Consider the following 16529-nt stretch of genomic DNA (forward strand, 5'->3'; position numbering starts at 1 on the left):
GGAAAGAACCTGGAAGCAGGCATCACGGTGGCTCGGTTTGGTTTGCCCATCTCCATGGCCAACGTTTCAAATGGCAAAGTTACAGAACCTGCCGGCTACTTAATTACACGGTAATCACTGGTGAAGAAACAAGCTGCGGGAAGGGCAGAGGCTGGCGCGCGGGATTGGGATGGGACGCCCGGCGAGCTGCCGCCCCGTCCAGCACCGGCCACGGCAGCTGTAAATGCCTCATCTCTGCGAGGGGACTGTGAGCGGCTCCCTCTTACAAGGCTTTTACTAGGCAATTTGACGCAGTGACCATTTAACTCGAGGGTAATTACAGGAGAAGTATTTAATGGAATTGAAAGTGTGTCCAAACCCCTGCGCTTCTGCTAGTGCAGCAGAATTTAATGTGTCGCCTGCCAGGAGGGAAAGCTCTTCAAAGGCGCTCTTTGAACCCTTGGAAATGCTGAAATATTGCTGGGTTTTTCCACTCACGCACCATCCGAGCGCGCTCCGGTCTCGCCGGGGACTTCTCGTCCCCTCGGCAGTGGGAGACCCGGCCTCGGCGTCCCCGTGGGCAGCAGCCCCGGCCATGGCCGCTCAGGCAGCAGCCGTGCGTCAACCTGCAAAACGCAACTCCAAATTCCCCAGGTCCAGGAAAAAACCCAATCTTCTCAAAGCAAGCAAATGCCAGGGCTTTTTTTGTATGTTATTTTAAAGACCGTGTATTTGCCACCGAGATGAAAGCACTGAGTTTTGGCCTTTCTGGCCACCTTTTGAAACGGCTCCCGGACAGCTCTGCATCAACAGAATTAATTCCATGAGAAAATCCATTCGAGACTAATGTCTTGCTACTGCAGAAGTGCGCAATGCCAGCGAACAGGAGATATAAGCTCTTAATTAAAAACAAAGAGAACCTCTATCCCCTAAGGCCTTTATTTCAACAGCTCTGGTTAGGGAGACCATATTCTTCATTCTCCCAATAAAAACAGCTACGAGCCGCAACTCTTTGAAGACCCTCGTCAAGGCCTCTAAGCTGCATAAAATTAAAAAAGGCAAAACCAGCTCCGTTTCATTTTGCAGACCATAATCTTGAGTTGCCGTTAGTGGTAGCAAAACAACAGATGCTCCAAATACCTGCTACACCCCAGCCAGGAGGGCTGAAACAAAGCACCCAAGCCCCTTCCCGCACGTGTGCCGCGCGGATTGCTCCCTTGCTCTTTTCTCCCTGCTCTGCCTCAGCCTTCCCACAACTCCCGGTGTGAGTCGAAATGCCGAAAGAGGGTAAATCTCCTAAATCAGTCAAGGCTGGGTCTGCCGGCACGGGGTGAGAAGCGGGGAGGGCCCGGAGTTGCAGGGATGAGCCGGAGAGGCAAGTGCTTGATTGCAGCAGGATCTGCCTCTCCCTCCCGCTCCTCAATCAAAGCATCGGGTCTGGCAGGGGAGAGGCCATCCCAATGGGCTCCCAGTAACGAGCATTAAAACGGAACTGGCTCCTGGGAGCAGCTGAAGAGCTTACAGAGAGGGAAACGATGAAAACGCAGATGAAATCGGTGCCGTGGCAATCATTCCCGGCCAAAATAACCTTCCAAGCAATTTCCACGGTGAGCATCACAGCCCACTCAGAAGCCAACAACCGGCGCCGGCGCCACCGCTGCCGCCCTGCCCCGCGTTTGGCGCGGCACCGCATTGGGCAGCCGGCCTTTGGACGCGGGGATATCGGTGCTAGGGGCTGCCCGAGGAGGGGCTCTCTCCCGAGTGGGGTCTTCTCACAGGGCTTGGCATCCCATCCTCATCCCTGCCACGAGACGCTTTCCTCTGTTCTTGCACACCCTGGGTGCCGGGACACTCCCGAGCATCGCGGAGAGGCTGGGGAAAACTGGCTGGACTCAATAGACAGTACAGCTTCCCCAGCCATCTGATTCCCGAAAGCCTCGTCCGGCCCATAAAACCGCTTTTGGACAGAAAAATTCAATCAGGAGTGTTGCGTGGCCGCTCTGCAGCAATCACAGCCACAAACAGCCTTTCCCAGGGGGGATCAGTCAGACTTTGCAGTTAACGTGAACCCTACTGCCATTTAATAGCTTGTAAGAAAAATAATTTACAAAAAACACAAGGGTTAGATACGGAGGAGTAGATAAGGCAGGGGTCGTCTTGGAAAACCTTGATCCGGTGCAAAACCGGCTCATCTGCTGCCTGACCCACTGCGCTGGGGAATTGCCTTGGGTCTGCTCCTCTTAACACCCCTCTTGCCTTCAACGCAGAATTTGGGCAGGCAAAGCCCCCTGGTTTTCCACCTGGCAAATCAGGGCGATCAGCTCCGAAACCCGGCCCAGCGAGCATTAGTCATCCTGAAGTGAAAATGCAGCTCTTCGGCAAAAAAACCCACGAAGGTTCCTGGAAACCTCTTGGTATTTTGGGTTGGACTGATGAAAGGAGGAGAATATCCTCCTGCTGCTGCTGCTGCGAAATATTCTTGCCAAGAACAAAGATCCTAGAGGCTTATGCTAAAGACACTGGGACTTATCTGCTCAGGTGTTACAGCAAATATCACCGAGCAATAAATACTTCTGAGAGCAGCAGAGGAGAGTTTCTGGCTCGTTTCGACACACGTGGGTGAAGGCACACACGCACGCCCGACATCTGCTAATCCCGGGGAGAAAGACAGTCCCTTCTCCCTCGCCAGAGAGAGCTCAGCTTACGGCCACGCTCATTTCTCGCTTCAGCCATCATCCTCCGTCCTTAAGGAAAACCGCAGCTGATGCACAGCCTTACGAAGGATCCTTCGGGAACCTCCCGGGAAAGGCGACCGGTGGGTGCTGGCCCAGGAGATGCCGTCCAGCCCCCTCAGCCCCTCTCCGGCCCCCGGCTGCGACGGCTCCCCACGCCTGTGCACGGCGGATCAAAGAGGCGGCTGCATCCCCACCGCCCAGGGTCTTCTTTTAAACACATTTTATCTTTAATTAATTCCTTTGAAGCCTTTTGCCTCCGCTATCTCCTTGCATCCAGCGCCCCCTCTCCTGCACCCTCTTTTTGAAGGCAGGGTCATCTCCCAGCAGGGAAGCGAATGTCTTTTTTTATTATTATTATTATTATTGTTCATTCCCAATATGCTCCCCGGCCAGCGGCAGGGAGGGAGCAGAGGGCGGGCTGGGGCACGCCATGAGCTCGGCTCTGGCTGCCGGCGCGGCGGGTGCCCACGCCAGCGCCCACGCCAGCACCCACACAAGCCCCACACCTCCACCCGGGAGCACCCCCGGCTGGCAAACCCGTCCCCCACTTCTGGGCCAGCCTTGGGGGGGTGCCCCTTAGCACCGTCTCCTTCACCAGCACGCCGCTCGCAGAGCACGATGCCAAACTCGTTGCGTACCGGCGATCAAATCGCCATTAAGAGCGGCAGACGGCACATAAAGTCTTCTGCCTTATAAAGCACTTAAAGGTTTAATTAAAGACGGCTTTATTCTAATAATACTGAAAGGAGAGCCTCAGACAACCCAGCGAGCGCAATTCATGCCTTTGCTCTGACAGCCTCTGATTCATTCTTCTCTTTTCTTTTTTTTTTTGGCTGAGCCCACAGTACAGGAGGATGCTCTGCCTTGGCAGAGGAGCCCAGCCCGCACGGAGAGCGACCGCGTGGCCGCCCCGGCGAAAGCTCCAAACAGCCCTTGCCTCTCGCAGCACGCCGGAATTTTAATTATTTCTCTCTTTCCGTGCTCCACCGTAAAACGATCACGACAGCCCCCGAAAAAGGAAGAGCAATTTTGAGAAGCATAAGCATAAACTACGCCTGGGTGAACATATTGCGTCCCCATCTGACTGCCATCAGCACTCTGCCAGGCGCCGAGCAGGCAGAGGTGGCACCGGGACAAACACACCTGAGCTGTGGGTTGCCCAAAACAGCCCCCCTGCACAGCCGCACCCCCCAAACCAGAGCGGCACGTACCGGCCTCTCCATTCTTTCCAGACACTGCAAGTAATCGCTCGTCTGCCTTCTCTCCTACCTACAGGCAGAATATTTGCTATTCCAGGGGAATTTTTTTAAGCTTGTTTTTGCTGCTAGTGAGTCACGGAGATGTTGTTGCTGGCTTTTTTCTCTTTTTTTTCCTCTTTTTCAGCAAGGGGGAGCGGGGCGACAGGAAGACCTAACCGAGCAGGATTTGCTTTCATTGCTCGTCTAAGTGAATGCTGCTGCCTTCCCACCCCACGCGCGCCCCAGGGACCCCCCACGGTCCCCCAGCATCACTAAGTCCCTTTCCAGCAACGCAGAGAGGGAAGCAAGGGCACGGCGCGCACGGCAGGGAACGCAGCACCTTCGTTAGCACGACGGCAGCACCCGATCCGACGGCAGCGTGGGTCCCCTCGGCTGCGGGAGCCCTGGGGTGGCTCTGCCGGCTCCCAGGGTGGCCCCAGCTCCCTTGGGTGCTGCAAGCGGGACCACCCTGACCCCCAGGGCTGCTGCCAGAGAGAGCTGAAGGACCGCAAGCTGCGGGAGCAGCATCCCTCCCCGTCACCCACCCCCCTCGGGCTCCTATCACGACGTGCGGCGCCTTACAGGACAGCAGGATGGGGATTTGCAATGCTCGCTGAGGCAAATAAAAAGTACTGACGAGTTACCTAATCCTAATTTGTAGCCATATGTTTTTCCCAGCAGAGAACAAACACTTCCAGCCGCTAAAGCTTATATAACAAAGAGGAGCAGAGCTTGAAAAATGCACAGCCTTGCACAAACCGGCAACGGCACGGCCGGGGCTCTGAGACGGCGCTGGCCGCTCGCTCCCAAAACGCGGGTCCCGAGGCGCAGCAAGGGCTCGGTGCTCCTCGCCGGGGCTCTCCTGGGTGCTCAGCCCCAGCGGTGGAAGGAGAAGCAGATCCGGAGCTCGGGCGCTTTTCAATTTAGGGTGAACAGGCTGAGATCAAAAAGGTCCTTTAGCCCCGGGAAGGAATTTATCGTATTCACCACTCGGCAAAAAGAAGTTAATTAGCAAAAACTCCGATCCCGGCAAAAGCCCCTAATGAGAGCTAAGAGCCGGCAGATTAAAGCAGCCGGTCCCCCGGGAGGCTGCCGGGAACACGGAGGCTCGGGGCCGCGGTTCTCTGCCGATCTGCTGGCCAGGGAGGGCAGCGGCAGCAGCACCGGCGGGCAGGCGGCAGCACCGGCGGCTCATCCTTGCCTAAACGAGGCGGCCGACTTGCTCACGAAGTCAGAAAGCACCGGCACGTGCCAGGAGCCATCCTCCCACGTGCTGCAAACGGAGCCGGTGGACGGGCTGCCGCAGCCGGCCGACGACGAGCCCACCGGACGATGCCGCAGAGGCCAGAGGCACCGGCCGTGGCAGGTCTGGGGAGATAAGGCTGAGGATCTCATCACGTGGCGAGCAGCTCACGCCAGCAGTCGTTATCGACACTCCCTTGCTAATTTATCCAGCCGATTCCGGCATTTTTTTTTTAAAAAGCTGTGTAGGTTGGGAGTTTTTTGCCACTATAAATAACTCCTCTAAGTCAGGAACACCACTGTGGTTGGCTTGTCTCTTTCTGTCAAGCAGGGCAGGCTAGATAAATTAACTGGGATTGAGATTAGGCCATAAAATTCTTTTCTGATTCGACTAGAAAATCACTGTAGGCTAAAAGCAGTCGATGCACAGTGAATAAATTCTGTAAACTATACAACGGTATCCCACAGCTTAATACTGGCAATAACAAATATAATTTGAAATAAATGGGAAGCAGCTTTCCCATCCATGTCCACACAGCAGACAGCGCTGGGGGAACGTGCTGCCGTGCCCGAGCGCGGCGCTGAACACGATTACGGGAGATGGGCTGTGGACGGATACCGCTAATGGGAAAAACACAGCAAGCTGCTGGAAAACGCCTCGGATAAAAGCGATGAATCAGAGCTGCCGCTTCCCTCCCGAGCGCTCCTGTTTAACATCACACACTTATTTCCATCCCGGGCACCGCTGCCACGGGGAAACTCATGCCGCAGTGACCCCTCTGCTCCAGGCCCCCGCCAGCCCTCCCAATTCACCCACCGCCGCTGCCCCGGCAGACCCTACCTGTGCTGTCTCCCAGCCCGCGGGGCAGGCGAGCATCCTTGCCGCCGCTGCTGCTGTGGCCGGCGGCCGGCTCGGTGGTGCTGGTGCGGCCGGGGCTGCTGCGGGGCGCATCCCCGCCGGGCGCGGGAGCCGGGGTGCTGGGGGGCGCGCGGGGCGGCGTGACGGCGGCGGTAGCGGCGGCGGCGGTGGTGGTGGCGGCAGCTGTGGTGGCGGCGGTGGTGGCAGCGGCGAAGGGGCCGGGCAGCGTGCTGCTCTCCAGGGAGTCCTCCTCGCCCGTGGGGCCCCAAACGATGACCTCGGGCGGCGCCGTGGTCCGTCCGTCCCGCGGGGCGAAGCCGCGGCCGCGCAGGTGCCGCCGGCCCCTCCGGGAACGCGGCCGGCGCGGGGGGCGGCCGGCGGGCAGCGGGGCGGCGGGGGGCGGCCGGCGGGAGCGGGGTCTCTGCGGGGGGGTTACGGGGGTGCAGGTCCAGGGGGGGCCGGGACGTCGCAGGTCCTCCCCGCTCCCCGCTCCCCACAGCGAGCCGCGGGACAGTCTGTGCCGGAGCGCCGGCCGTGGTGAAAGCCTCCCGCCGGCGCCGCTGGCTGGGGGCTGGCAACTAGCGAGGTCCATGGCTAGGTGGAACATGGCTATTAAAATCCAAGCATGGCTTCCGAGCGGGCAACCTGACCTGCGGACAGACGGCGACAGCGTTAGAAAGGCAAGGGAACGACCGCGCGCTCCCTCCCGGCACGGTGCGCCCCGGCTCCCCGAGCCCGGCCACCCGAAACGGCCCTCGGCACCGCGGGAAGCGGTGCCGTCATCCTCCCGCCGCGCTCCAGCCCGCGTCCCCCAAAACGGCGTGGCAGGGCACCCCGCACCCCGTCCCCACCTCCCTCCCACCGCGAAACCCACCACCGCCACCAAGGCAGATCAAGGACCCCCATCCGAAACCACGACTTTGCTGCTTTTCGGCGGATCTGTGAAGGGCACGAACGATTTGAGGATGGGTTTTACCACCAAACACCCCGAGGAAGCGGTCAGCGTCTGCGTTGCCCAAACTCAGCCCTTTTAGACGAAATACCCAAAGCAGACGGCTCAAGCGGAGTGCCAGCAGGCAGAGCCTTCGCTCTGGGGTCTCTGGGTCGCAGGGGTATCGGGGAGCCCGACCCCTGCTCCCCGGCTTTCCAACCCAAGGAGCAAGCCCACAGAGGACGGCGGTATTAACCCCTCAACGAGCTGAAGCAGAAGAGTCCGTGGACTCTTGCGTTTGCACGTGTAACCCATCTCCTACTGAGGAGGTCGCAGCAGGAGCGTCCCCTCCCGCGGAGCACGGTACCCAGTGCCAAATGCGACCCCGCGGCACAGGGACTCGCCGGCCACCGCGCCAGGCGTCTCCTCAGCGGAGCCCCTGACCTCGGGGGGGAGGACATGCGGCCCCTTCCACTGCCCTCTCTTTCACCGAACAGCTGGAAATCACGCTGAACTGTGGGCGGGCTCGGTATTTAAAATTCAGCTTTGATGTAACGTGCCACCATCACATCGCATCACATCACGTCCAGGCCCTCTCCCTTCCTCAGCAGCACTGCACCTTGCGAGACTCTGCTCCGCTCGTGTCTCCTCCTAAGATGCTACTCCACATGAAGCATGGTGTTGTGCCTTGAGAAAATACCCCATACACACATTTTTCTTGTTCTTTTTTTTTTCTCCCCCCAGAAAAAAAATCATTAGACCGAAGCCCAAAAATCTTTACTGCATTTTATTCAGCTTTTGCACAAGAAAGACTTTTGTCGAACTCAGCAGGAGTTAATGAGAGCTTTATATGGCTAAACAGGCTAATCCTCCGCAGCACTGTGCCCCGTAAAGTCCTTGGTAGCACTACAAAATGTGCATCTGGTTGACAGAAGCATTTGTACACTCCCTCCATGCGTGAGCAAATGAAGCTAAAGGAGCTGACCTGGATACTCTCAGGCACAGTCTTTTTCTGCTCACAGGATCTCTTTTTTTTTTCCTAATTGGGTATTTTTTCAAAACGTAACAGCATTTATTTTAGGGAGGAATAAGGCAACGCAGGGAAAGAGCGCAGAAGGAGAAAGGGAAGAGCCAGAAACAGACAACATAAACCAAAATAGTTCAGGCTGGGGGAGGAAGAATTTCAAGGCTTCAAAAAAACCAAACCACCCAAACCACGCTGTTGGTGGGGGCTTTTTTTAGAGGCCAGCAGAGCGGTGGCAGTGCCGCGGTGGGCAGCACAAAGAGCATCCCCCATGTGCCGCGCATCGGCGGTGCCACAGGCAACACCCCATCTCCACCGGTGAGGAATCGGGAGCTCGGGCTTCCAGCGAGAGCATTAAACTCAGATTCACCTTCCCAATGCTTACATTCACTCCGGTGGCACATCAGGCTCGATTTCAGCCTCTGCCTGATTCCCTAACGCCATTTGAAATGTCTCCTGGCAAGGGAGGAGAGGTGGCCTGGCACCTCCCCAGCACTACCCTCAGCCCAGGTACCACCTCGCACACCCAAACCTCTTCCCTGCCCTCTGCCAGCAAGCAGCACGCATGGCGCGCTTTTATTAATAGCCGCTGAGCGAGGCGAGGGAAGATGCGCCCAGCCCAAACTTGGTGCTCGCTAAATCCCAGCTGCTGTGTGGAAGCTTCTGAAAGACAAAATGCCAGCCCTCGGTACTCAGGATTGGCAGCTCGCAGGAAAAAACAGATTTTTTTCCCCTCTTCCCGCTTCCTCCCGGCTTGCTCGTGACATACTCGAGCTGCAGCGATGGCAGCCCTGAATTTGCGGGGGTCTGCTCCTGCGCCGGACCTGCCTGAGCATCGCTGCCTCGCTCCCCGCAGCGCCAGGAGGACGCGTGGGAAAACACGACGCGCAACCCCCGGCTTCACCCGGGTCACGCCAGAAACTCGTGCCCGAGCGTGGCCAGGCAGCGCCAGGGGACAACCCAAAAGGCAGGGGCGTCCCTCGCTCCTGGCATCGCTCCCCAGGCCACAGCCTCCGGTGACAGAGAGGGACACGGTGGGGGACACCCACGGCTCAAGGATGGCGTGGGTCACCCTCCCGCCTGTGTCCCTTCGAGCGCTGTCACCCACGGAGCGTCCTCCTGGCCACCCCGCCGGCTGGCACGGCCCCGGGGAGGTGACTTTCGGGACGGGAGCAGCGAGTCCGGTTACCTCGGAGGAATTTTGCGTGGCGTGCAATCTTTTGAGGGCTTTGCAACAACAGATAAGAGCAAGTGTCCTTCAGAATAAATAGCAGCGTGTAGGAGTTGCCGTCGTCTAGGCAACGCAGCGCGATGCGCCCGGCGCGGCGGGGATGCGGCAGCGCGTGGAGGGGCCGGTGGCAGCCAGGGGCCACGGGCTTCGCCGCAGGACCCCCCCTTCCCTCCCCCTGCCACCCCTCCTGCTCCCCCGGCCCCACTCCGGCACCCTGCCAAAGCAAGAGACACGTGGCCCAAAGGGCAATCCAGGGAGCGGGGACACATCCCTCCCGGAGGTCCTACCACCTTGTGTTTGACCCCCCCCCAAAAAAAAGCCAGGTTGTCCCACAAAAACCCGCTGTTCCCGAGGAGCTCCCACGCCTCCGCATCGCCACACCGGGCAGGAGAGCATCCGTTCGCCCCTCGGGAGGTGTGAGCACAAAGTCACCGCTGCTGGGAGGACGCCTGAGCTTTGCTGAGACATCAAACGGCACAAACCCCTCCTCCAGCTGCGCGAGCTGCATCCCACCGGCCGGAGAGCAGAGGCAGGAGGAACCTTCGCCGCTCTCTGCGTGTGGAATAACTCACCAACTGCACTCCACGGGTTGGGGGGTCGGTTGTAGGGAAGGGGATCAATCGGTCGGCCGTGCACGTAGCACCTGTCTGCCTTGGTTCAGGGGGCACGACCCCAGCCCTGGCTGGGGTTATGTGCTGGATTGGAGGGATGCACCAGGCAGGGCTGTGACTATGCTGCTCGCTGAACCCTCTAGAAATCAGGATTTTGATTATTTATAACTGACCCCATAAGCACACACAACTTTTTTCCATCACAAAGAGAAATGAGAAGGGCAGGCAATTTTCACGTTATTTCTTCTCCCATCTTAGAGGTGAATGGGAACATTATGCCCAAATACTTCTCAAACTCAAGGAAAAATTCGACAAAACTCTGAATTGGGTTAAAAAAAGAAAAAAGCAGCGGAGATATTTGAGAAGATGAAATCCCTTCTTTGCCCTCCTCATCCGAAGCCTTTGCTCCTGCAAACCACACCGCTCCTGCGGCTTAATGGATGGAGAGGCGGCCGTATTCTCACGCAGCAAGGGGAACTGCTACAAATATTTACCTGTGCTTCGCGAGAAGTACAAGAGCAGATTTCAAGGAAAGTACTTGGATAATTACAGGGATCATCCACGTTAAGCGCTCCAGGGTTGCTTTGCTGAGCCCAACCGAGCCAATCTCTGTTTTAAAGGTGACAGGAGTTACGGGCGTTGAAGGTGTTTCACGTGGAGCCATCTCAGCCTGCCCAGCCTACGCGACACGTTTTAGAGTTCTCCCCAGTATGAAAACCCCTTCCAAATCCTTTCAGATGCAGCTGTTTGCTTTGAAGAGGAGGAAAGTCGGCACTTAAGACGGAGATTAATTTCAAGGAGGCAGGAGGACGTGAGCTCTCCGCGCTCTCCGCTGGTCGGGAAGAGGCTGCCAGGGCGCTTTCGCATCCGGAGCCAGCACGGTGATGCTGCCCGGCTCCTCCGGCCACACCACCCTCGCGGGCAGCGGCAACGCGGCTCTTGCCAAAAGCCCCACGCGCCTTCAGCTCCTTCCCCGCCAGGAAAACCAGGATGCCCAAATCCCCCCCCCCCCGCCCCGACGGAGCTTCACGTAACAGCCAGAAACCCCCCGAGCGTTTTGAGGAGCACGCGCACGCAAGCGAAACGCTTTGGTAATTAGTGACCTCAGATTGCGGCAGAGCTGAAAAGGCGAGATTATCTCTGTCCTGGGATCACCTTATAAACACGTGAAGCAGCAGCCTAGGAAAGGCAGCGTCCCGCCGTGAACCCAAACCTGCTGCCCCTCAGGCATCAGCCGGACCCATCGCCCCAGGGCTGTCGCGTTGCAGCCACGGCTCCCGCAGCGCCGCGGCAGCTCGGAAGCACGCGCAAGGGCTACGCAGGCGCAGTGCGGTGGTTGCATCAACTACGCGATGCTTCCGAATCCGTAAGGAGCGTCGAGGGTTGCTTAGTGCTTTTGGAACGATGGCGCTGCATGCAACCGGCACAGTAGCCAAGCACGGTGTGGAAGTCGGACAGAAATCCACGGGAAAAGCAAGGCGCAGACAAAAGATGAGAGCAGTCAGGACAAATGGAGTAAAACCCCTCTTCTGCTGCCCTCCGCATGCATTATTTTGCATTTCTATCCACAGAGGCAGCCTGGCGCGGGCACCCCCAGGGCAGAGGCGGCTGCAGGGGCGCAGGGTCCAGCAGCATGACGGCAGCGAGACCTCCCCGAATCCGGGGCTGGCAGCACCCCGGTGCCAGGCTACTTCTCACGCTCGCTCTGCGCCATGCCCCGGTGAGAGCCAGAGCTTCCAGAGAAGCGGCCAACTCGCTGTAACGCCCGGGGTTTTAATTCACGTGGCTCCGAAGGCTGTGAAGCCCCAGGGCCACTTCGGGATGCTGCCTCGGAAATCAGCCGCTGCCACCTCTGCGCACGTGGTGCCGGGAGGAAAGCAGGAACATCCAGCACGGCCGATGCACAAGAGGAGGTGCACGGAGCGGGAGGGAATCGCCTCTGCCTGGGGCCCAGGGACCCTCAGAGGACGGTGGCACCGCCGGCGAGCCCCGACGCTGCGGGCAGGATGGGGGTTAATCCAGCGGCTGCAAAACCAGGCGACCGCTGGGCGCCCAGAAATCCCCGAGTCTGGTAATCTGTCCGAGCAATTAACTGGGATCATGGCCACCGAGCGGCTCTGACAAACTGCAAAACACAAACCGTCAGCAGCTTGCACGCCGTTCGCGCGGAACCCATTTCCCCGAAGCCTCAAAAGGCTCACTCGAGCGTGAATCCCAGGGCAGCGCCGGTGAGAGGTGCCTATTTGCGTCCCTTTCATAAGGTACTTGTTTGCTCTCCAACACCGGCCCCTTTCTCCTCTGGCTGTGGAGACACTTCACAGGCAGCGTTAAATGCAGAATAGGCTGATTTTTAATGCAGAATTATACAAATGGAGCCATTCTTCCATTTCATGCCTCCTGTTAGGTAATCTATTGGTATTGCACAGGGAATCAAGGTTATGTCCTTGTTGGGATGATTTACAAACTCCCAGCATTTCCTATCTCCAAACACCCAGCGAGGCAGAGACAAAAATATTCTGGCAAACGCCTGGAGTGCGAGTGGGAGCCATGGCCAGAGGGACGGGGTGACGTTCGCTCGTCCCAGGCAGTACACGGCAGGAAAGCGGGCCCCACGCTCTAGGAAAAGCAACCTCGGCAGCGCGGCTGCGTGTCCTACAAAGGTGTTCGGAGCATGACACATCGTGAGAGCGTTTGCAGAAACTCGCCGGCTGGAGAAAGAACGAGGCCGCTGCATCTCAGCGGGTGACTTTCACGCTGGAGCAAGAGGAAGAGGGGAAAGTTTCGGCAGCGGCGGTGGCAGATACTTGGCCCGCAATCGCGCGTCCTCGCCGAGGTGGGGACTGCGGACCCGGCGCATGCCGCAGCCGCTCTCCTCTCCAGCCCCGCTTTCGTGCATGACGATCCCTGCAGTGCAGCGACTGTCCTTTGTTGTGACACTACCAGCCATCACCATGGAAATGGAGCATCACCGTTTCGCCCGAACTGGACCCTGGTGCCTGGGCTGGGAGGAAGGAAGCTGGCACATTCCGTGCGAGGGCGGCACGGATGGGTGCCGAAAGGCACATCGCGAGTTACACCGTGGGATTACTAGGAGACCCCGGGGACCACCCCGGCGGGGCACGCAGCACAGAACCCACCGCATCCCACCCCGCTCCCCCGGGAGCTGGCAGCGGAGGAGCGGGACCGCGGGCACCGCCGACCCGAGCACCTCTCTCCTAAGCGGTATTTTGCTCCAGGACAAGTCGCTCTGAACCCAGACCCAATGGGACCTGGAAAGTTACTATTCACTGCACCGTCCGCAGCCCTGACTTCTTCCAAGATAATTATAAATTTGCGAAAACATGGCTGCCGAGCTCTTTAAAGCCAGGACTGGGAATTAAGGCACAAAAGCTGACACACAGTAGCACCTAGGTAAATTAAATGTGCCACATCACTACCTATCTATATTACAGAACTGAGCTTCAGGATTACCTACTAATAAAAGTGATATTTAAAACAAGTCCTAAGTTCCTCTGCTCTCCCCCTTCTCCCCACAAGTAATTAAACCGACACTGCTTCCCACGGTGGAGGGGATGGGATTTATCACGGAGGGAAATCAGCAGAGGGTGAAATAGGCTGAATCCTCACCACCACGCTTCCGTGGTCAGGCAGTCGGCACCCATTTCCCCAGGAAAACGGGGCAGAAAGAGGTGGCCAGGGCTGGGGAGCAGCGGGTCCTCCCCAGGACAGAAATGCCGAAATAGAGACGGCTGGATCCGTCCCTGCCTGCGCTTGGGGAGCCGCATCCCACAGAGCAGAGGGAGGCAGGAGGGCGGCCGTGGCGGAGGGGAGCTGCTCGCTCTTCTGCCTCTGTCTTGAGCTCACCCAGCTGCAAATAAACAATTTTAACATTTGAATAGCCGCGAGTGCGGAAGGCATAATTAATACCCAGCGGTACCGCCAATATGCTGATGCGGTAGGCGCAGACCCTGCCAAGGCTGTCAGGGAGCAGATCTGGCGCAGCAGTGCCGCGGCCTCGGCTGCTCTCGCCTTCGGGTCCCGTCCTTCGCTGGAGGCAGAGAAAGGGCAAAGCCCCGAGCGCAGCAGCCCGGGGCTGAAGCCCACCGGCGCGGGACCCCTCCGGCACGTCGCGTGCCGTGAGAAGCTGCACGGCCTTGCAGAGCAACGCGGGAAAGAGAAGAAAGGAGAAAAACGGAGAGGATGGGCGCACGCAGCGCTGCCGCAAAGGCAAAAGCACGTTTGCTCCACGTGCCCGGTCGCTGCCGAAGCCGAGCTAACCCTTAACCCCAGGTTTCAAGTTCAGTTCCCATTGCCAAAGACTTTAGAGGATGCCACCAGGACTAAGGCGAGCTCGGCGCCCGCAGCCGGCCCGAGGAGGAACGCGAGAGCTCAGCTAGCACGGCGAGCTGGCGAACAACGTCCAAGACTACCAGCTGAGTTCAACTTGCTCTAAAAAGGGCACAACATCTGCTGTAGAGTTCTTTCCCCGGTCTTGCGGGATTATTTCAGACAGGATCTGAAAAGCGCCGGGGGCGGGAAGCCCAGAAGTCAGCGTGCGCCTTCAGAGAAACGTCTTCAGCAAATTTCTGTGCGAAACCGGCGCTCAGCGATTCACCTGCTGCTGCTCGGGTGGAAGGAGCTCCACGCGTGGTCTAGGTCCTCCGGGAACCCCTGCTGCCCCTGGGTACCACCAGAGCATCCCCCCCCCGGCGGGCACGGCACGGCCGCCGCTTCCCCCGCCGCCGCTCGGCCAACCCAGCCGGCAAACACTGCGCGCATTTAGCGTGGCAGGGCCGGACAGTGGGGCATTTCATCGAACCGTCGGAAATAACACTCAGCTTTTGTCCCGCCCGGATAAAGGGGGTTTGTGAGCGCTGGCTTTCCAGCCCAAACCTGCACCTGTCACCGACTTAATCCCACTTGTTCCCCCCCGAATTCCGCACCCGCGCTGAGGAGCAGGCAGCAGCAAGAGCTTCAGTTCAGACACAACTTGCCGGGAAGTTTCTCTCAGATTTCCAAATCCACCAAAAATCTTGTCAAAGAGTCATAGCCTCGAGCTCCATTCTTGGTGGTATTGAAAAAATCCCCAAAACCTAAGGAAATCAGGGGGGTTTCCCCCTGTTTTAGCTCTCTCTGAACCTCCTCGAGTATTTCACCACCTCGTGTGCGGCGCAGAATCACTTCCCAGACTTCGCTCGCTAACGCCTACCCGGGAGGTCCCCGGGCACGTGGGACCACGTTGCCCTCTCCCATCACCACCACGAGAGCAAAGAACACCTCCCCCTTTTACCAAATACACGACAAGACGACCACGTCGGGGCACACGAGCGGGATGCAAAGCCCGAGTGCTGTGGGATGGGACGGGACAGCAGGAGCAGCAAACACCAGGATTGTGAAAATCCTGCCTGTTCCCAGGCTGGAGCGGGAGCCTTACGAGGGTTTTTCCTCCTCTGAAGCCGATACCCAAGGTGATTTCAAGAGACAGCGACTCATTCAACCCAGCCCTCCGGCCCTGAAGGGACCAACAAGAGGAAGACCCTGGTACAAGCTACTGCTTACACCGCCCTTTAACACCACTGCTTCACTGGTAAATAAACTGCACACTTATCTTATTTTCTAAATTAATGTGCTCAAGCATGTCATTACAAGGTAGGCAGGAAATGCTTTGATCTAAAAAAATAAGATAAGTTAGCTCAGTACATATAAAGTAGCAGCTTAATAAGCTTTAAAACAAAATAATTAAAATAGGTCCACCGCATTGTTGTAACACAATACGCATTGGAGGCCACCACTCTGCCCGCCGGGATATCTGCATCAATGGGAAATACCACCCCTGTGGCAAATACCCAAGGAGAAAATATCTCCCAGTGGGCTTTTTAATGACGATCTCCCAAAGAGCTCCACCTTCCCGGGAGTGAAGGCAAGCACTGACCCCGCTGGAAACGCCTGGGCGACCGGCACGGGGCCCGGCTGTCCCCTTCCCGCAGGGAGAGCTGGATGTCTGAACGGGACTGCACGGTGCCTCAGGAAATCCAACCGACTCCGGTCTTTACTCCAGCACCATGGTCTCCTGGCAGAGCTGCTCTCAGTTCACACTGGAGTAACTGAGATCCAAACCTGGCTTTCTCCCGGGAAGTCCCTGGCAGCCCAGGGATGCACAGCCTGCCCCGAAATCTCAGCACGGGAACGAACACAGGGAAAGCATAAAGAGTTTCCAGAGCTCCAGTAACTCTTACAGAAATGGAGAAGATGAGAGAAATAAAGCCTCTAAAAGCAGACAGACAGACAGATGGCTTTTATGGCGCAATAAACAACAATAAAAAAAAAAAACAAAAACAAACCAGCAGCAGTGGAGCACTGTCTGAAGGCATGGAACATCAATAGGAAAGCCTGGAGAAAGCAAAGGCACAAGAGCTGGGGTCCAAGGGAGGGGAGCGCAGCGCTGGGCATGGCATCGCCCGGCCAAGGCTCTGGCGTGGTACCGGGGAGCTCCCGGCACCGCCAGCTCCGGAGCTGTGTGCCAGGACCCTGCCCAGCCCCACAGCGGGCACATCCCGCTGCTGGAGAAGGCTCACAGGCTGACACGCTTCCCAGAGAAAAGAGAACGGCCCAAAAAGATGGAGAAAAAGCCAAACCAAAATAGAAAGCAAAGGTAGCGAGAAGAAAATCCGGGGCAAAG

At 57.8% G+C, this 16529-nt stretch overlaps 1 protein-coding gene across 1 annotated transcript in view; it reads right to left on the reverse strand.

Moving 5' to 3' along the window:
- Positions 1 to 16529, reverse strand: part of AJAP1 (adherens junctions associated protein 1) — a 39290-nt gene that overhangs the window by 15258 nt on the left and 7503 nt on the right. Inside the window, exon 2 of the mRNA XM_075029198.1 lies at positions 6036 to 6703. Within this exon, the coding sequence (XP_074885299.1) occupies positions 6036 to 6703 (668 nt within the window). The remainder of the gene's footprint in view (positions 1 to 6035; positions 6704 to 16529) is intronic.

The sequence above is a fragment of the Buteo buteo genome, chromosome 5 (genome assembly GCF_964188355.1).
Source record: "Buteo buteo chromosome 5, bButBut1.hap1.1, whole genome shotgun sequence".
In the NCBI taxonomy this organism is placed as follows: Eukaryota; Metazoa; Chordata; class Aves; order Accipitriformes; family Accipitridae; genus Buteo; species Buteo buteo.